Source organism: Gossypium arboreum, chromosome 11 (genome assembly GCF_025698485.1).
Source record: "Gossypium arboreum isolate Shixiya-1 chromosome 11, ASM2569848v2, whole genome shotgun sequence".
Taxonomy (NCBI): Eukaryota; Viridiplantae; Streptophyta; class Magnoliopsida; order Malvales; family Malvaceae; genus Gossypium; species Gossypium arboreum.
This window is the reverse complement of record NC_069080.1, coordinates 4,151,582-4,171,209: the sequence shown is the minus strand read 5'-3', so window position 1 is coordinate 4,171,209 and position 19,628 is coordinate 4,151,582. Positions and strand designations below refer to the sequence as shown.

The 19,628-nt window shown below is 33.7% G+C and overlaps 4 protein-coding genes across 5 annotated transcripts; 3 read left to right on the top strand and 1 right to left on the bottom strand.

Moving 5' to 3' along the window:
• Positions 1-588: 588 nt before the first annotated feature.
• On the bottom strand, positions 589-2,949 carry LOC108478856 (uncharacterized). The gene is made up of 4 exons (XM_017781314.2): positions 2,078-2,949; positions 1,881-1,983; positions 1,156-1,334; positions 589-1,019 (listed from the first exon to the last, which is right to left on the bottom strand). The coding sequence occupies exons 1-4, from the start codon at positions 2,707-2,709 to the stop codon at positions 755-757; spliced, it is 1,179 nt and encodes a 392-aa protein (XP_017636803.1). The 5' UTR covers positions 2,710-2,949; the 3' UTR covers positions 589-754.
• Positions 2,950-6,440: 3,491 nt separating this feature from the next.
• On the top strand, positions 6,441-9,720 carry LOC108478854 (mitogen-activated protein kinase 7). The gene is made up of 3 exons (XM_017781310.2): positions 6,441-7,345; positions 7,458-7,886; positions 8,874-9,720. Exons 2-3 carry the CDS (start codon positions 7,464-7,466, stop codon positions 9,555-9,557), a joined length of 1,107 nt encoding a protein of 368 aa, XP_017636799.1. The 5' UTR covers positions 6,441-7,345; positions 7,458-7,463; the 3' UTR covers positions 9,558-9,720.
• A 3,489-nt stretch (positions 9,721-13,209) lies between these two features.
• Positions 13,210-14,759, top strand: LOC108478855 (peroxidase 72-like). Its single transcript, XM_017781313.2, has 4 exons — positions 13,210-13,523; positions 13,704-13,895; positions 13,971-14,136; positions 14,231-14,759. Exons 1-4 carry the CDS (start codon positions 13,299-13,301, stop codon positions 14,641-14,643), a joined length of 996 nt encoding a protein of 331 aa, XP_017636802.1. The 5' UTR covers positions 13,210-13,298; the 3' UTR covers positions 14,644-14,759.
• Positions 14,760-14,855: 96 nt separating this feature from the next.
• On the top strand, positions 14,856-18,630 carry LOC108478853 (probable methyltransferase PMT27). Of its 2 annotated transcripts, XM_017781308.2 has the most exons (7): positions 14,856-16,506; positions 16,585-16,734; positions 16,837-17,218; positions 17,306-17,480; positions 17,558-17,830; positions 17,923-18,117; positions 18,201-18,630. In XM_017781308.2, the coding sequence occupies exons 1-7, from the start codon at positions 15,070-15,072 to the stop codon at positions 18,415-18,417; spliced, it is 2,829 nt and encodes a 942-aa protein (XP_017636797.1). In that variant the 5' UTR covers positions 14,856-15,069; the 3' UTR covers positions 18,418-18,630. The 2 variants fall into 2 exon arrangements, with proteins under 2 accessions (XP_017636797.1, XP_052877508.1); XM_053021548.1 differs by lacking the exon at positions 18,201-18,630 and having other exon boundaries at positions 14,858-16,506; positions 17,923-18,121.
• The last annotated feature ends 998 nt before the right edge of the window (positions 18,631-19,628 follow it).

Here is a 19,628-nt window from a genome sequence, read left to right as displayed (position 1 = left end):
CATAATAATTTATTTTACCATTTAATTTAATTTTTAAATATATATTTTTTGTTAAATTATTCTAAATTTGATTGAAAAATTAATACTTTTATGAATTGTCACATGGATTATAATTATCATTTAATTTAACTTTAAATATTAAAATTATTAAAATATATTTATTAATATTTTCAAAATTTTTAAAATTAATTAAATATTAACATGCCATCCATAACAATTCACATGCAAATCAACAAAGTTAATAAGTGTCAACTTTTAGATTAAAAAATAAAAAATTAAATTAAAGACTAAAATTATTTGTGTTTATACTCTCTTTTTTTGTCGGAATAATTTTAACTTGTTGAAGGCCGTATGGATTTTACATTGAGAAAATGAGGAAAAAGTATCATCAATTTTCTTATTAAAGAAACTGGACTCTGAGATTAAATTAACATTGGTATGGATGCTTGCACCTAACCCATGCTCAAAATCGTTTCTATTTCTTTATATTAAATAGATGGAGTAGCCTAGATCTTGGACAGGTCTAAAACAGCAGTGAAGTTCAAAGCATCGCATTCTAAGAACAAAATACATTCAAAATAAGAGATCTTTTTGCAGCTTTAGCATGCAAGAAGGGCAATTTATTAGTGTTCGGCAGTGATCTCTTAGCATCAGCTTGATAAACAGTACGACTTCATGCCCAGGAAAAGGTTTAGTTCCAAAGGAATATCCGCATACAACAACAACAATAAAGTGATTGAAGTACTTGGAGTGTTCATTTTTGTTTAGAAAGAGGGAAACATTCTTTCAAGAAAGTATGAAGCTCTGATGAGTACAAGTTAGGGAAATTCCGGTAGTGGTCGACATGAGGAGATGTGCCAAAGTTGAAGGACGATACCTTTATCCCTTTCTTGCTCATCTCCTCGATACAACACTCAACTGACTTATATGGAACGACCTTATCAGCTGTGCTATAAAGATATAGCTGCGGACAGTGCGGATGGGCCTCCAAAGCTGCATCAACCACCGCTCTAAACTTTCTGCAGTAGGAAACACAAGTTGTTTATCACAAGCACAAGATTTGATTGCATTTGGAGAGAGCAAATAGTATGGCATGTATGTGTTCATTTAACATTTATGTGGGAAGCAAAATCGGATCATAAAGGGAAAACCTACCTTTCCACTTCCGGCATATCTAGAACGGATTTAAAGAACTTTTCCAGGGAAGCTAGCACAACAGCTTCTACCATTTGAGGTTCCGCTTTCTGTAATGTGGAATCGGTCCCTCCGTTTTCGGATCCATTCTTTGAGTTGAGTTTCTTCAGTATAGCAACAGCAAAACCAGCTGCCCAAACCTGCAAAGGATGAGCCATTTTCACCTTGTTGGAAAGTATACATAAGAGAATGTGCACAAAACAGATAAAGCATGACATCCAAGCTCATAATCAAAGAAAAGTTTAGGAGAGTTTTATGAAAAATCAAAATAGTATGAATAAAGTTATTTAGAAGTTGAATTTGAACATCCAGACTACAGAGACTTCATCTGCTTCACAAATCAATACATATAATGCGCATTCTAAAGTCTTTTCTACAGCTAATAAAACAAAGCATAACACAAGTATTTCAACTTTGATCATACAATTAGAGTAGTGCTACTGCAGTGATTGAAATTTCCAAATGTTTTGTCCAGAACCTGGACTCGTACTCAATTCCCTTTTATCAAAGGCCAAGATAAGTATCTTATTGCTTCCACTGTGTTCTATTCAAGAGCAGGCCATTAGTGATATAAGCTAAAGAACTCTGTTCATAATTTGATATAAAACATTCATTTCAAAACTCAAAAGCTTGCTGTGAACTGTAATCAATCGTCTAAGAACATTAAAAACATCATAAATAATAACCTTAGGATTTAAAGGGTCAGCTGATCCTGAATCAAAAATTACTCCTTTTATCATCTCTTTCAACCCCTCTCTTCTCTGAAAACGCTCAATCACTGAACCGTATCTGCCAAATAATGCCAGAATTTACTTTTCCATGTGCAAAATTCCAAAATCAAAGAACTTTAGTCATACCAGAAAAAGGAAAAGAAGGAACTTACACGAGCCAGCCAGTGTTGCTAAAAGTATGGAAAATGAAGCATCTTTCTCGACCATCGTCCTCTTTCTCCGAACCCCAGGTGGCCAACCCATTAGCCAATTCAGCTATCCGCCGGTCAAGCATTGAAACCGGATCCAAGCATAGTAAATCCTTAAGTTCGACAAGAAAAGTAACTGCATGGATTCCCCTGGAATTATACCATTCCACATATCTATTTAAATGTTTGTTTGTAGCCCCAAGCCATCCCAAAAGAACCACGGTTATGACTTTGTCTTTGTTCCCCAGAGCCTTAGCTTGTCCACCACCATCGATCTCAATCTCCGGAGCTTTGTTCCAACCCAAATACGTGCCGTTGGCAGTTGACTCGATGAATGCGTTGGAGGAAGAAGAAACGGAGGAAAAAGAAGAAGCAGAGGAATTAGCCGACGGTCTAAAAAAGGGATTGTTTTGGAAGCTCTGAGGGAGTTTAAGAAAAAGGGTTCTTGCGAATCGAGTTGGACATGGCTGTGTTGATGTTCTTTTCATGATGATGGACGGAAAATGGGGAGTGTTGAAGGAAGCAGCTTTCATGGCGGAAACTTCGAGATGAGGATTTAAAACAGGGAGAGGTTCATGTAATGGCTTCTTCAACATTGAAAATAGATCTGGGCTCTACTAAAATGGCTTCGGTTCTCCCTTGTTGAAAGTTCTTCAGTACATTCACTACTCACCTACTTCCTTTCCTGATCTAAGCTTTGACTTGACTCTTTAAGCGTCAATGAAAATTCCATTTAGATCCTTTGGTTTTCGCATTAATTCGACTCGGGGGGATCGACCATTACTAACTGGTCGCAGAAAAGGACAAACACTGTTAAGAAGCTACATGATAGTCTGACCAGTGAAATATGAACACTTATTATTCGTGTTAGTCTTCAGAAAAAAAAAAAAACTGAAATCTGTGATTCTTTCTTGATAACTTCAAAAAAGAGTGAAAAAATGGTTTAATTCAAGCTTTGGAATTAGACGTTTTTGAATAAAAAATCAAATTACAATACATGGATTTCATCACAAATGATCATTTTCACTGTAGTAAATGTTTCATTGTCAAAATACAATCGTTACATGCTTTCATTATGTTCCATTTCTTGTTTTTTATTCTTTCATCTTTTTTCTTACATCGTAAAATTCTGTCAAAAAAAATAAAGGGTATAACGGTCTCACATGTTTATTTTACTGTAACTTAACGACGTTATTGGAATTAAATCAAGAAAAACAAAGCACACGTAGTTTTAATGGCCGGCCCAAGATTTTCACAAAATATTGTAAGTTTCTTGTCTTTATTTATATTTCTCGTGGATAGCAAAGGATAGTGGTCATTTCTTTTTCTTTTTTATACTTTAGTATATTAGTATTTAATTTCTTCACTTTTATTTTAATGAATTTAAAATTTTAAATATTAAGTAACAATTGTTAATATTATTAATTTTTTATTAAATTCAAGTTTATTATAATATCATTTTATTTCATACCAAGTAAGTTTTATTATTTCATAATGTCGCAGCAATAAATTTTAAAAATTTTAATTTAAAAATAGAAAAATCAAAGCTGAAATCAATAAAGAATATATGTTTAAACAATGTTTGGAATTCAAATTTTTGTTTTAATAATTTTATGATTCAATATAAATTTTTTAATAGCCTCCTTATAAATTATAAATTTTAAAAATATTTATTTTTTAAGATAATATTTTTTTAAAAGATAATATATTTTAATATACTTAAATTTACATCCTCTAATAATACTCATGCCACTAATGCTTAAAACATAAAACTTCTCAAATATATATACGCTAATATATTCAATCACATCACCCTATTAAATAACTAATGCAATTGTGGACCCTAATGCAAGCATTTTGTATTAAAGAAATAATGGGCAACAGTCTGGTAACATTAATGAAGCTGTGGGTCCTCTTCAACTGCAACCAACATGTGTAGTAAACTTTCAAAATTTATGATTACAAGAATAAAATTTTTCAAAGATTAATAATTAAATCAGTTAAATTATTAATTCTTTATTTAATTATTTTAATTAATTTATCTGAACAAATTATTAAAAGATTAAAATAAAAGATATTAAAATTTTGATCCAATCATTTAATTCAATCAATTTTTATTCTATTCAATTAATTCAGATCGATTCTCGAATCAATTTAAAAAAATTAAATTTCAAATATACAAAATATAAAAATTTAAAAGCATATTTTAACTTTATAAAAATATTATTTTTTTAAAACAATAAAAATCAAATCACAAAACGTGCGGTCATATTACTTGAATTCTTACCTGCATATCTTTGTCAAAATTAGGTGTATGTAAATTTCTAATAAAATCGATTAAATCGACCGAACCAAATTAATTCAGTTAATTGGTCAGTTGACTAAATTAATTCAGTCGAGGTCAGTTAATAATTTTTTATAAGTTTGGTTAATAGTTAAACTGGTTCGAAATCAGTTAATTAACCGAAAATTTAAATTTTTTATATACATTTTACATATATTAAATTCAGTTAAATTTTTATATGTTTTATACATATATTAACAAATATATATAAATTTCGATTAATTTAGTTAGTTAATCGAATTAACCAAAAAAGTTCTATTCGGTTTTTTTTTGAAAAAATTTCAGTTCAGTTAACGGTTAAGGATTTAAAAAGTACGGTTAAGGGTTTAAAAATTCGGTTAATTCAGTTAATGCTAGTTTAGGTCGGTTAATTGATTGAACACCCCTAATCAAAACTAACAGATTCTATTTATATTACTCGAATTCGATCATATATTAATATTGAATAAAGATATATATTTAATATTGGTATAATAATTTATTTTAATTTTTTATATACTTGAAGTATTTTATAAGTATTATATTTTCGCTCCTATTTTTGAATATTATATAAAAAATGAGTATCAAACATAAAAATAAAAATAAAAAGTTGAAAAAAGGGGATTAGATCATTAGAATAAATCTATCAAATTGCAGGGATCAACAAGTGATGATCTGGTTTTGGGTTATTAATTTTCCAAATAAAAATGGGCAACGTTGTTCAAGTTGTAAGGAAATGATCAATGAAGAACGAAATCCAGTGGACACCTAATCACGGGTTCTTCTTTGTCTCTGGGCTTTTTGCCGTTTCCTACGTTGTCCCAAGGTTCATGAGGAAGCCCAAAGCAAAATACCAGGTTCAATTTCTTCACAGACCTTGCACTCAAACAATGCATGTCAACTTCGCCATGTCAAATCGTTTTCCCGTTGACACGATTTCTGTTTGTGCGAATCACATATTTGATAAAAGTTTTAATCACGACTTTATACAAGTCAAGCACATAAAAGATATTATATATTTATGTTCTTGTTACATAAAATATTACATGTGAATAATGCAAATAGGTGAGCAACTGAGCATTAGGTTAAGTTGATGGTAACACTTAGCACACCGACATTAAAAATGAATGTCCAAAGTTGTGACAAATAAGCAAAATCACCAAATCATAAACACAACAATCTAATCTTAAATTGATGTCAAAGTCTTTGCTTTTTTTACGCTTTAGTCCACCAACCTCCATAACTTTAAAGAATTTAAACAGTCCATCTCATGTCATGTGCAAACTAATCTATTCAATTATTTGATAAGATCAATCGTAAAAAACTTCACCCACAAGCCACTATTTAAGATATGGTTGGTCACTCTTTAACCTTTTTAAATCATCCTTTTCTACTCATATTATCTTGCTTTTTTGACTTTTCATAACATACAGAATCATTAGTTTCATAATTACTTACTCTATTTTTTAAAATTTATATTATTTATGGAAGAAACGTGAATGTTTTTTAACTTTTTTAGAGATATTTACGTATTTTTTCATAAATAATATCTTTCAACTATTTAAAAGATATTTATATATTTTTCCATAAATAATATAAATTAAAAAAAGAAGGTGAATATCTTTCAACTTTTTAAATTGATATTGACTTAATCATGGAATTGAGGATTAAAGGAAAAGCAAAGGCAAAGGGTAGAAAGTGTTGAAAAGAAGAAGAATCTGTTGCACCTTTCTATCAATGAAAAGCCCAACTTTAGCAATTGGGATGGGAAGGTGAAATGCTATTGGCTCCAAAACAATCAAAATTATTACTGCAAAATGTTAAGTCTATCAAATTTCTTTCCATGCAATTAAAATCTCCTCAATAATTTACTATTTTAAATTTATATCATATATAAAATTATCAAAATTATTATTAATTAAACTAGTACCAAGTAGAAGAAAAACTTGTAGAAAATCAAGTTGGAAAAGAAATTAAAATGAGTGGTTATGGCTAACAGTCATATATCAATATACTTTTTCGAACATAACAACATAGTTCCAAAGATCGTCCAAAAAGAAAAACATAGTTTCAAAGGAAATAACTAAAAAGGTTGGATAAAAAAATTAAACAATTTAAAAAAAAAACCAGAGAAAAAAGATCAGATATTTACAATCTATATGTTATTTTATGTTCTTTTTTCAACAAAAGTAACAGGTTAGAATAATTAATAGGTAGACGCATAAGTCTACAAAAGAATGATCTCAATATACTTCAAAAAAAAAAAAAGTACTAGAAGTTTGTTATTTCCCCAATTTTGGGGAAAGTGGAGAGACGAAGAGGGTTCAAAGTTTGTGCGTGGCAAAGCCTTCCAGTAAGCCAAGCCAAGCTGCAAATTATCTGAAAAAAGAAGATATTTTTCCATGTTTAAGATTGTTTATTTTTTTATATATATGGGGAGAAAAGATTTGATATTTCGTAAAAGCTGAAACCCCCCGAGTTCTAAAACAGTATGTAGATGTCGTTTTTGCCTCAAGGGAAATGCCGTGTGGGCATCACGTCCCTGCTCTTATCTTTACATCCTATCTTCTCTTCTCTCTCTTTTGTCTCTTTGGTCTGATCAGCAATTCGGAATCAGAGTAGGCCATTTCTCTTTGTTTTGGATTAGAGTTTTGCTTTAAGTCCCAACTTTTGTTTTGGAATTGGTTTAGAGGTTGAAGAAAAGGGTAAGAAAAAGTTGGGTCTTTTTTATGGAAGAAATGAAGGTGGAAACTTTAAATTTTACAGGAGTGATTTGAAAGCTAGTGAATTTGGAGTTTGCTGATAGATTGAAGGAAAGGGCAGCAAAAAGAGTTGTTTTTTTTTTTCTATTATTTGTTTTAGGAAAAAAAGTGAAGAAACAGATCAAATCAAAAAGGTAGAAGCAACATGTAAGATTGATTCCAAACCCCTTTTTTCTTTTTATTTTCTCTGGGATAAATTTAAGGGTGTTCTTTTTTTTTTTTTTTAAATTTGGTGATCTTTTGTTCTTGGGAATTTCAGAGAGGAATGGCGATGCTTGTCGAGCCACCAAATGGGGTGAAGCCAAGAGGGAAGCACTACTATTCAATGTGGCAGACCCTTTTCGAGATTGACACAAAGTACGTTCCAATCAAGCCAATAGGGAGAGGAGCATACGGGGTCGTTTGCTCATCCATTAACAAGGAAACCAACGAAAAAGTGGCTATAAAGAAGATCAACAATGTTTTCGACAATCGTGTTGATGCGTTGAGAACTTTGAGGGAGTTGAAACTTCTCAGACACATTCGACATGACAATGTGATTGCTTTGAAGGATGCCATGATGCCAACTCACAGAACCAGTTTTAAGGATGTTTATTTGGTTTATGAACTTATGGACACGGATTTGCATCAGATTATCAAATCTTCTCAGCCACTTTCTAATGATCATTGCAAATATTTTATTTTTCAGGTACTTGGAAAGTAAACCTTTTCTTCTCAACTCTTATTATGATTTGCTTATGATTATTGCTTTTCTGATGTTAAAATGTTGAAATATTTTTCTGCATTATTAGATTTAACAGGTAAATTTTTATGTCCTGGATGATCAGAAATGATATTAACCAAGTCTAGATGGTACTTTTGGTAATGCATATTAACTATTGAGTTCAAGTAACAAAGCTAGAAGTCATCGGACTCATTATGATCTTGTTGTTTGATTTCCACATTTTGCAAGGCCTTCCGCAGTTCACAATGTATAGTGTCTAGTTAGCATTAATAGCCGTCCTTTGATGCTAAATTGCATGCCTTTTTGGGTTTGGGACTTTTATGGGTTCCATGCTGATCTGGTCCTAAATTGAATTTAGTTTGGCAGAACTATGGGGCATTGAGTTATTAGGCTTAATACAACTTGTGTTGTACTGCTGGAAACTTATTAGTAAATTGATTATGGTACAAGATGATGATAATAGATCAACAGTACAATGAATACAGTTGCATATTTATTGAAGGAGAGTTATTTGGTAGTTGTTTGTAATCATAAAGGTATGAATAGTATGCAGTGTTCATTTGATTCAGCAAGGGTTCTTTCAAATTTGATTTGTTATGCTTCCCTTCGTCTTCCCTTTCGTTGTATTCTCTTACATTTTCGATTTGTTTGGTTTGCTTTCTTTGCAAGGTGGTAAATAATAGCTTACGTATCTTCTCTTGTCAGTTTTTTTTCCCAGTAGCCATCATAATTACTTCATTAAATATTTGGAGATTGGTTCCTATACCAGGCAAAGGTAATAATAATGTAAACTTAGAAAATTATGTGCTTCGACGATTGCATATGCTACAATGAACTTCATTGCGATCTCGTGTCAAATATTATGTGTAAATTTAGTCTTTTTTTCATTCCCTGTCGTTCATGTCTCATAAGTATTGTCTGCTTGTGACTAACCTTTAGTGCATATTTTAGTTACTACGAGGGCTGAAGTACCTTCACTCGGCAAATATCCTTCACCGAGACTTGAAGCCTGGGAACCTCCTTGTCAACGCTAACTGTGACCTAAAGATATGTGATTTTGGGCTTGCCCGAACCAGCAGAGGTAATGAACAATTCATGACAGAGTATGTTGTCACCCGTTGGTACCGTGCACCTGAGCTCCTACTATGCTGTGACAATTATGGGACATCCATTGATGTTTGGTCGGTAGGATGCATCTTTGCGGAGATTCTTGGTCGGAAACCAATCTTTCCTGGAACAGAGTGCCTCAGCCAGCTTAAGCTAATAATCGATGTCCTTGGAAGCCAGCAAGAGGCTGATCTTCAGTTTATCGATAATCCCAAAGCCCGAAGGTATATCAAGTCACTTCCTTATTCTAGGGGCACCCATCTTTCCCATTTATATCCTCAAGCCGATCCATTAGCCATAGATTTGTTGCAAAGGATGCTTGTTTTTGACCCATCTAAGAGAATTACCGTCACAGAAGCTCTCCTACACCCATACATGTCAGGGCTATATGATCCGAGGTGCAATCCACCTGCCCAAGTCCCGATTGATCTCGACATAGACGAGAACATGAGAGAAGAGATGATTAGGGAGATGATGTGGGCTGAGATGCTTCATTACCACCCAGAGGCTGCATCTGCAAATGCTTAGATGACATTGTTTTAAGCTATGCTGGGTTCTGTTACTTTGTTATAATGTTTGTTTCGCAACCAGTATTATTATTTAACCTAGAAGAACACCATTGAAACTTCTGCATGCCATGGAACTTTGCATTGAGATTTTTAGTTTTGATTGGCTCGTGTTAACCTGTAAATGCTATTATTTTTAGCCCGGATATCTTCTCACTCTGTTAATGAGCTGACAGCAAATCCAATTGTTACCCGAAATTAATTCACAGATTAGCAGACAGAAGAACATTTAACTAATAAAGTTGATAATTTTAGAAATTAATTCAGTCCGAAAATAAAGTAAAAGTTGCAAATATTAGAATTTGAGCACCTAAAAGTGGACACATGAGTTAATTTATATGAACCAAAATTGTTGCTTTTAGAGATTATTCAGCTAGTTGCCGATAAAACTACAGTTAGAATGACAGATTTATTGTTTGTTGGCATCATAAACCAGGTTCAAGTCTTGTGTCACTCAATCCCTTCTCCTATACAGCGCTAAAAGAACAGTTGGAACAAAATATTTTTGACAGGCAGAAGGGACGACCTCTGCGCCTATATATAGTATCAGCAATGTGAATCTCGTTTCTATTTAATCTGTATTTGAGAAAGGACTTCTTGACTTGAATAATGTTTGTGATAGTTTTTCTGGTCTCATAGGGTAGAAGGAGGTGATGTTGAAAATTACTTAACAAAATATATTCAATTGTTTGTATGATTTTAAGGTCACAAATTCAAATTTCACTGAGAGCAAATATTGATATTCCTTTGGTGGATGGAAACGCTCCCTTGTAAACCTAGGATGGAACCAAATACAAAAACTCCAGGTACAATATTGATTTATTGGGAATCCTTCGACTCTCAATGGATGACACACTTATTTAAAAGTGAGTCTGATTTTCCGTTAACAATGTTTAACTAAATTGAATTACAATTAAAGTTTAATGGTATAAAAATCCCAAAGTATTTTTAAACAAAAAAGAAATCTCTTCAAACTTTTTGAACTTAATCGAACCCTTCAATTGATAAAATTGGTCAAATAAATCCTATGACCGATGTTGACCATTAAATCTATTCTATTGATATGATAGTTCATAGATGATAAATTATAACCTTTATACATACGGTAGCCAATTTGGATGATTTTATTAATATGTCTCTATTTTATCTTATAAATCATATCACCAAATAATTTAAAATTATAAACATTTTTTCAAAAAAATTAAAAATAAAATTTATAAAAATAAAAAAAATTAAAATTAAGAAAAACAATTTTTTAAAAGATTCACTTGATAAGTTACTTTGACAGCTAATACTTTTCTCATGCAAATAATAGAGGAAGTTTTCCTAATTGCCACATATACAAGCAATCATAACATTATATATTATAAAAAAAAAAGGTGAATAAAATGGTTTGAAAATAATAACATAGGATATGCTTCTTGCTTTTATTATTCTCTTTTGTTAAAGGCTATAAGGGTAAAGAAGATGCCACCCTAAAACAAACTTTATAATCTTATTGGATTAGGAACATTAATCCAAATTATAAAACCCAAAAGCTTCTTCCTTTCTATTTTTCTTAAATATATGAAATATTCTTTTTATTCAGCTTTAGATTAATTTTGTCAGATTCCGACAACGTAAATCAGACGAACTAAGTTGGAAATTTCCATTCACACCCATTTTGTTTAATTTCAAAGTCAAAAGTTTAAATATTTTTAATGTTTACATCTCTCAAACATGTCTTTAATCTTTTTGCTACAATCCAACTTTAATTATTTTTATTTTATATTTCTTGTTTAAATATTTAAAATATCTACTTTAATCTTAAATAAGTGTTGAATGTGGGGCAAGATAAAATTGTATTCTCAATATCAAAACTTAAGTTTAATTATTACAAGAAACAACTATGAGACTTAAATACTCATAAATGTTTGTTTTTAAAAAAAATTAAATGAATAGGCTGACTTTTAAAAATTATATAGACTAGTTTTTTAAAAATTACGTGAATAGGCCGATTTTATGAAAACGCATATTCGTAAGCAATCCCACATTGTCTAGGAATAAATTGTAAATTAATTATGAGTTTATATATACCTATATATCATATCTCACATCGTTTAAGAAATAAAGAAAATGAGACCTTGAGTCTATATAAAGACTTATTTTGCAAATTTTATTTTCAGGTGACATCAGGAAATAAGAAAAAATATATTGGTGCTGCTGTTTTTAGTGTTGATGTGGCAGAAAAGCATTTCCAGTTTGTAGCATTTTTCTATCAATATGATGAAAACGCGTCCAGTTGGAAGTGTATTTTTGTAAAATAGGCCTATTCCCATAATTTTTTCAAAAATAGACATTTATGAATATTTAAGTCCAATCATAAAGTCCGAATATTATCCCAAAAAAATTGCTCAAACAAATAATTATTTCACAAACCAAACTTTTATTTATTTTGGGTTAAAAAATTTATTAGATCCATCCATGCAATCTTACCTCTTTCTAGCTAGTTTTGAAGAAAATCATTGTTGTTTGCTTTCTTGTGTTTTCAATGTTTTGCTTATACGCATTAGTCTTCTTCTCTACATTATGAGCATTATCTAGTTTAGATAATAAATATTGCGGTTAAAAATAATTATTTATCCTTTTATATATTTAAAAATTTATATTTATATTAAAATTTAAATATTTAAAAAATTATGAATAATAAAAAATTTCAATCGTATAAGAATTAACAGTCGTTTTACTTGCACATTCTTTATAATTTGCTTGTTCAAGTGAAAGTTTGTGTAAAAGGATTTCTACAAAAAGAACTCAATGGACATAATCGTTGCTTTGAAACAAAGGATTATACAAACCTACAAAAACACTATCAATGATTGTACGCAGTGTTTTGTTAATGTATGAAGATATATAAACTTTTCAAAAAACCACCTAATAATGCTCATGTTAGTATACATTTTTCAAGTACATGGATAATAGATTAACAGGAAATTTTAATGTTTTATGATGGTACATACCTCCATATACATTTTTAATGTAAAGCTTATGAAATTTACAATTTCCAGTTAGCATTCATATATTGGTTTTTGTCAACGGAGCAGGCTTACCTGCTCCCTTCTTAAAACTTTACAGTATGGCTAGGACCGTGTCTCAATCAACTTTAGACCATTTTAGGTATTGACCAGGTCCTATTTTATTCCACGAGTTGTTGATCGAATGAATGTTTGGATTTATGCATACACAGATATGGTCAACTTTTCTGTAAATATTTTGATATGAGCTCTTAGTATTATGTATATAAAAGAAAAATCATGGCTAGAGAAGAGACCCAGATTTAAATAAATTTGGCAACGTGACATATAGAAACATTATTTTTAATTAATTTATTGTTATTAATTGTGATAACTTGAGTCATTATGTTAAACACGATTATTACTAAAAGCACAATCTTAGATAATTATCCTGGGCAAGCAAATGTGGGCATTTTAGTACCAACTCCAACCTTTCTGCATCTTTTTCCTGCTTTTGATTGATGCAAAGCTAGTTACCTAATATGATGTCATCTCTTTCATTTGATTGTCATTTCAAACAAAGTCTCCCTTATAAATACCCATTCCCCTCTTTGAAAGCTCTCATCATAACAACGTTTTCTCTTCATATTTCAGCTGTTTCCACTTCAACTATACATCTTTTTGTCTAGAAAGTAAAAAAGATAAACACTATGGTTCATTATATCATAGTTATTACTCTTCTAGCTCTTGGCCTTTCCCCCCATTGTTTGTCTTCCAAGACAGTTGGAGGCGGATACCTTTACCCTCAGTTTTACGGTCATTCATGTCCCAAAGCTCAAGAGATTGTGAGAAACGTTGTTGCCAAAGCTGTTGCAAAGGAACCTCGTATGGCTGCTTCATTGCTTAGGCTACACTTCCACGACTGCTTTGTTAAGGTAACTCCCTCATCCTCCCCAAACCAATGGCAAAGCGTTTACTACTCGACTGTCAGTGTCGAATACAAGACTAGTGTGTCTAATATGGATATATTCAATCTTTTCCAAGTTTTTCTTTGAAGAATTATATCATTATATATGGTCATATAGCAGCAAAGTTTAACAATTCATTGTTTCCAGGGCTGTGATGCATCGATTTTGTTAGACAGCAGCGGGAGCATTATCAGCGAAAAGAGGTCGAATCCAAACAGGAACTCAGCTAGAGGATTCGAAGTGATAGATGAGATCAAAGCTGTAATGGAGAAAGAGTGTCCTCATACAGTGTCATGTGCTGATATTATGGCTTTGGCTGCTAGAGATTCTACCGTTCTCGTATGTTGTTTTGGTTATAGTCTTGTCTTGTCATTGAAATTGACCCCATGGTAACATGTTTTTTTGGATTTGCAGACAGGTGGGCCTAGCTGGGAAGTCCCTCTTGGAAGAAGGGATGCCAGAGGTGCAAGCTTGAGTGGCTCTAACAACAACATCCCTGCTCCAAACAACACATTCCAAACAATTCTCACCAAGTTTAAGCTACAAGGCCTAGGCATTGTTGATCTTGTTGCACTTTCTGGTAAGCTATATAGTTCTTTCACGTTCTGCAAATAACCAAGAAAGGCAAAACTCTGAAAATATATGACCAAGTTGTCCATATATATATCATGCAGGGAGCCACACAATAGGAAATGCCCGATGCACCAGTTTCAGGCAGAGACTATACAACCAATCAGGCAATGGACAACCAGACAACACACTTGACCAATCCTATGCTTCTCAACTGCGCAGGAACTGTCCAAGATCAGGCGGCGACCAGAACCTGTTTTTCCTAGATTTTGTTAGCCCCATAAAGTTCGACAACAGCTACTTCAAGAACTTATTGGCTAACAAGGGACTGTTGAACTCTGACCAAGTTTTGTTCACAAAGAATGGTGAATCAAGGGAGTTAGTGAAGACATATGCTTATAACCAGGAACTCTTCTTTCTGCAATTCGCTAAATCCATGATTAAGATGGGGAATATTTCACCGTTGACAGGGTATAGGGGTGAGATCAGACAGAATTGCAGGAAAATTAATGCTTAAAATCATCAAGTGATAATTATATGAATAAAGTTTGTATTCCTGTTTGTCATGTTATTTTGGTTTCCTTGTATTGAATTAATTAATAAAAGAATTTCATTTGTGTATTGCTGGGCCAACGATTGTCCCTTTCTTTGTTCCCTGTTTGAAATAAATGGGCTCTGTGAGACTTGTTTTTTAAATCTTTTATTGGATTTGGGTTTTGTTGATGTTAATGGAAGGTCCATGAGGAACAAGATTTTTCCCAACGAATTCCCCTTCTCCAACTCATTCGGATCTTTGAGACACATTCCAACTTAGAATGTTTCTTCTCTCTTATTACATCCATTCCACAAACAAAGCTTTTAATCTTCTCCATTGTCTTTTTTAATCTCCATTCTATCACTTTCACTTCATTTCGTTTCCTCTCAAACTCCATAGAAAACGATAATGGCGATCGGGGGAAAGTCTCGTGTTGCTAAGCGTTCCTCCTCCGTTTCGTATGCATCCACTGTAACCACTGTGGTCTTCGTTACCTTATGTGTTTTGGGAGTTTGGATGCTCACTTCCAACTCCGTTTCCTCCCCTCAAACCACCACCACCACTCGAACCGTCACTGACACCAATAGTGACATTGCATTTTCTGGTTCCAATGAAGAACAACCCTCCAAAATTAACGAAGATCAGAAAGATAAAGCGGTGTTCGAAGATAACCCTGGCCAACTTCCCGATGAGGCCGTCAAGCCTGACGATGATAAGGTGTCGGAGTCTGATGATCTAGATAAAGTGAAAGAAGGTGCCGCTGTTGAAGAAACCCGACATGGTTTACAAGGAAAAGAATCAGCAGAAGAACAGGAGAAGCAAAAAATGAGTGAAACTCAGATATCCGAAGAAAGTGTGTTGACGCAAAACCAACAATCGAAGCAAAATGGTCTCAAGGAAGTTGAAGATAATAAGCAAATGAGTAATGAAGAACCCATCAAGGTTCATCAAGAGGAAACTATCAACAATCAGGATCCGTCGGAAGATCAAGATCAAATTCGGGTTGTGGAAAAGAAACAAATAACCGAGAAACCCAAGGAACGGCCTGCCAAAAAGAAGAAGAAACACGCTGAAAGCATTGAGAGACCGCTGGAGAAGACGATGATCGGGAAATCAAAGAAGGATGATGTGGCGGAAATGGAAGATGAACCGAGGGTAAACAAACCAAAAATTCAAGACCAACTAGAGGAGGATGAACCCAAGGGAACCAAACAACCGAATCAAGACCAACTAGAGGAAGATGAATCGAAGGGGACCAAACAACTAAATCAAGATCAACTAGAGCAAGATGAACCCAAGGGAAACAAACTACAGAATCATGACCAACAAGAGTCGCAGGTGCAAGGGATCGACAACGCCACATTCAATGACGAAACCAAGGACAAACCGGAGATTCTAAACACCACCCAAACTGATACGTTCCAGAGTTTATTGAAGACAAAGACGAACCAGGAAACAACGGAGAAAGACACCCATATTGAAGCTCAACAACAGCATGAGTCCACCTCGGAGGAAACGTTAGGAAGTACCATTCCGAAAGAGTCCACCGAATCGAAGAACGCCTGGAAGTCGCAAAAGGCACAATCAGAGAACGAGAAGGAGAGACGGAGGGACGAATCGAGCGGCAAAGAGGGCCTCTATGGTTACACTTGGCATTTGTGCAACGTAACTGCTGGCCCTGATTACATACCCTGTTTGGATAACGAGAAAGCTTTGAAGAAATTACGCAGTACCAGGCACTTCGAGCATCGGGAGAGGCATTGCCCTGAGGAAGGACCAACGTGTTTGGTCCCTCTTCCAAAGGGATACAAACGGCCCATCTCCTGGCCCAAAAGCAGAGACAAGGTAAAGATTGAATTGAATTGAATTGAATTGAATTGAATTTAAACCTGTTGGATTGATAACGATTTTTGTAACTGGCAGATATGGTACAATAATGTACCACATACGAAACTGGCTGAGTTTAAAGGGCACCAAAACTGGGTTAAAGTGAGCGGCGACTTCTTGACTTTCCCCGGTGGGGGTACCCAATTCATCCATGGCGCCCTCCACTACATCGACTTTCTCCAACAAGTAAGTTCCACAAGCCTCATCAACTAAACCGTTATTTGCTTAAGAATCTGCAATGATGATGTTTCAAGAAAGAATATTATGTTGGCTTAATTATGGTTGCAGTCAGTACCCAACCTTAAATGGGGTAAACGCACCAGAGTGATCTTGGATGTTGGATGTGGAGTTGCAAGCTTTGGAGGGTATCTTTTCGATAGAGATGTTTTAACAATGTCTTTTGCCCCCAAAGATGAGCATGAAGCTCAAGTTCAATTTGCCCTCGAAAGAGGAATCCCTGCTATATCAGCTGTGATGGGTTCTCAGAGGCTACCGTTTCCTTGTAGAGTCTTTGATGTGGTTCACTGTGCACGCTGTAGAGTGCCGTGGCATGCTGAAAATGGTATGCTTCTGCTAGAACTGAACCGTGTACTGAGACCCGGAGGATATTTTATCTGGTCAGCCACCCCTGTCTATCAGAAACTTCCGGAGGATGTTGAAATATGGAATGGTAGAACACAAACACAATACAATCAATTCAGTTCAAACATGGTTTTAAGCGTTTCCATGGGGCTGACATGTCAAGTTTGTTTTGCAGCCATGTCGTCCCTGACAAAAGCCATGTGTTGGGACCTTGTGACCATCAAAAGGGATAAATTGAACTCCGTTAGTGCTGCCATCTATCGAAAACCTATCACAAACGAATGTTATGACAAAAGGCCGGATAATAATCCACCAATGTGTGAAGAAAACGATGATGCAAACGCTGTCTGGTATGTTTCTTCACGCACTCTATCATGTTTTATGCACCATAAAGGCGATTGATTCATTATTGCTGGTTCCATTTCAGGCATGTACCCCTGCGGGCATGCATGCATCGCGTGCCGATAAATCCAGCTGAAAGAGGAACACGATGGCCTGCATATTGGCCTAATCGGCTGCAGAAAGCTCCTTATTGGTTGAACCGAACCCAGATGGGGATTTATGGGAAACCGGCTCCTCAAGATTTTGTAAAAGACTATGAACACTGGACTCGAGTAGTTAGCAAGTTGTATATGAGCGGATTGGGAATCAGTTGGTCTAATGTTAGAAATGTGATGGACATGAGAGCTGTTTATGGAGGGTAATGGTCGTTTCTCTTCTGTTTTCAATTTTGACTCTGCCACTAACACACATCAAAGTTCTCTCATATATTTTCACCTTGGATGCCTGCAGGTTTGCAGCAGCTTTGAAGGACATTAAAGTCTGGGTGATGAATGTGGTGAACCTTGATTCTCCGGATACACTTCCGATCATTTACGAACGCGGTCTTTTCGGAATGTACCACGATTGGTGCGAGTCGTTTAGCACATATCCGAGATCGTATGATCTCCTGCATGCCGATCACCTTTTCTCGAAGCTGGAAAAGAGGTAGAATTAGAAATTAGAACATGATCTCCCCATTCATAATCTTCTTTTGTTTGTTAAATGACTTGCACGTTGGGTGTCCATAGGTGCAAACTTCAACCAGTGTTGGCAGAGGTTGATAGAATCGTGAGACCAGGTGGAAAATTGATTGTTCGTGATGAATCAGATGCCATTGGTGAAGTTGAGAATTTGTTGAAATCACTGCACTGGGAAGTTCAGTTAACTTTCTCCAAAGATCAAGAAGGAATACTGAGTGCTCAGAAAGGTGATTGGCGGCCTACAGCATATCAAGCTTCCATCTGATGACATCCCCTTATCTGTATTTTGATCATTATTTTTTTATTTGTTGGAGCATTCATGGATATGCCTAGTGTTTTTGGGTGTCTATAGGTCTTTTAGATTGTTGGGTTTTTAGTTCACATCCTCTTTCTTTTCGTTTCATCTGCCCCTAAACTTTTTGTAAACATTTTTTTGGATTCAGGTCAACATGAAAAGAAAAAAGATATTTAGAAAGAACATGGAAATATAATTTATAATTATAGTTTTCAAATTTATTAATTTAATTTTTTGGTTGGGAGAATATAAAATTACTAATTCAAGATGATAGAACATTTGTCCTTTTTTTTCAAGGATAAATACAATCAAAATACAATATAAATACATGTCTAGGGTATTAAATTATTAAAGTACAAATAAGCTATTCAAGTAATTATAAAATAGAATTAAACTATTACAATTTAGATTAAAGTGAGACAAATTGAACTAACAACACCAACAATTACCTTTTTTTTAATATGTAAACTACAACTGTCAATAATTAAAATACGAGAGAACCCCAAATTGTAGCCTATTGACCAAGTGTTCATCTACTCCAGAAATAACTAGAGGTGCTCATGGGACAGGTTTGAATCGGGTTTAAGTATGATACTAATATATTTTATGTTTGTTCAAACCTAACCTGAAATATGGGTATAAAAATTTGTTCAAAGTCATCCATATTTACAAAAGGCAAATCCAAGCTCATTTTAACCCGCCCATATTTTTTAATTTTTTTTAAATATTTATATTATATTTTATTTTATTTTATAATTTTATACATTTTTATTTATTGAATATTTTATATAGTCATCTTAACATTATTTTAATGTTTACATTATAGTATTATATATTTAGTATAAGATTTTTTTAATGAATTCTAGATTACATAATATAAAATATTATAAACTTAAAAATGGGTTGGGTCGGGTTGGGTTGGATTTGGGCTTTGAATATTGAAGCTCGAGCTATATTTTATACGGCCCTATTTTTTTGCTCGAACTCATTTTTCGAGCCTAATATTTTCACCCAAATCCTTTTAAATTTCGATCAGGCCTTCAATTCTGGATGGATAATCCAATCCATGAACAAGAATTTAAATAACTTAAGTACAAACCATTGCAGTACCAAAACAATTGAGAAAGTGTGAAAAATAACACATGAAAGAAAAAAATTGTGAAAATCTATAAAAATAAAAT

What these genes read in the sequence shown, in the direction of transcription:
- LOC108478853 (XM_017781308.2), top strand. Translation starts at nt 15,070, where the DNA reads ATGGCGATCGGGGGAAAGTCTCGTGTTGCTAAGCGTTCCTCCTCCGTT. An exon ending in GGATGTTGAAATATGGAATG is followed by an intron (nt 17,219 to 17,305) that starts GTAGAACACAAA and finishes TTTGTTTTGCAG; the next exon opens with CCATGTCGTCCCTGACAAAA. An exon ending in GATGATGCAAACGCTGTCTG is followed by an intron (nt 17,481 to 17,557) that starts GTATGTTTCTTC and finishes GTTCCATTTCAG; the next exon opens with GCATGTACCCCTGCGGGCAT.
- LOC108478856 (XM_017781314.2), bottom strand. Translation starts at nt 2,709, where the DNA reads ATGTTGAAGAAGCCATTACATGAACCTCTCCCTGTTTTAAATCCTCAT. An exon ending in AGCAACACTGGCTGGCTCGT is followed by an intron (nt 1,984 to 2,077) that starts GTAAGTTCCTTC and finishes ATTATTTGGCAG; the next exon opens with ATACGGTTCAGTGATTGAGC. An exon ending in CTGACCCTTTAAATCCTAAG is followed by an intron (nt 1,335 to 1,880) that starts GTTATTATTTAT and finishes CATCCTTTGCAG; the next exon opens with GTTTGGGCAGCTGGTTTTGC.
- LOC108478854 (XM_017781310.2), top strand. Translation starts at nt 7,464, where the DNA reads ATGGCGATGCTTGTCGAGCCACCAAATGGGGTGAAGCCAAGAGGGAAG. An exon ending in GCAAATATTTTATTTTTCAG is followed by an intron (nt 7,887 to 8,873) that starts GTACTTGGAAAG and finishes TGCATATTTTAG; the next exon opens with TTACTACGAGGGCTGAAGTA.
- LOC108478855 (XM_017781313.2), top strand. Translation starts at nt 13,299, where the DNA reads ATGGTTCATTATATCATAGTTATTACTCTTCTAGCTCTTGGCCTTTCC. An exon ending in TCCACGACTGCTTTGTTAAG is followed by an intron (nt 13,524 to 13,703) that starts GTAACTCCCTCA and finishes CATTGTTTCCAG; the next exon opens with GGCTGTGATGCATCGATTTT. An exon ending in CTAGAGATTCTACCGTTCTC is followed by an intron (nt 13,896 to 13,970) that starts GTATGTTGTTTT and finishes TTGGATTTGCAG; the next exon opens with ACAGGTGGGCCTAGCTGGGA.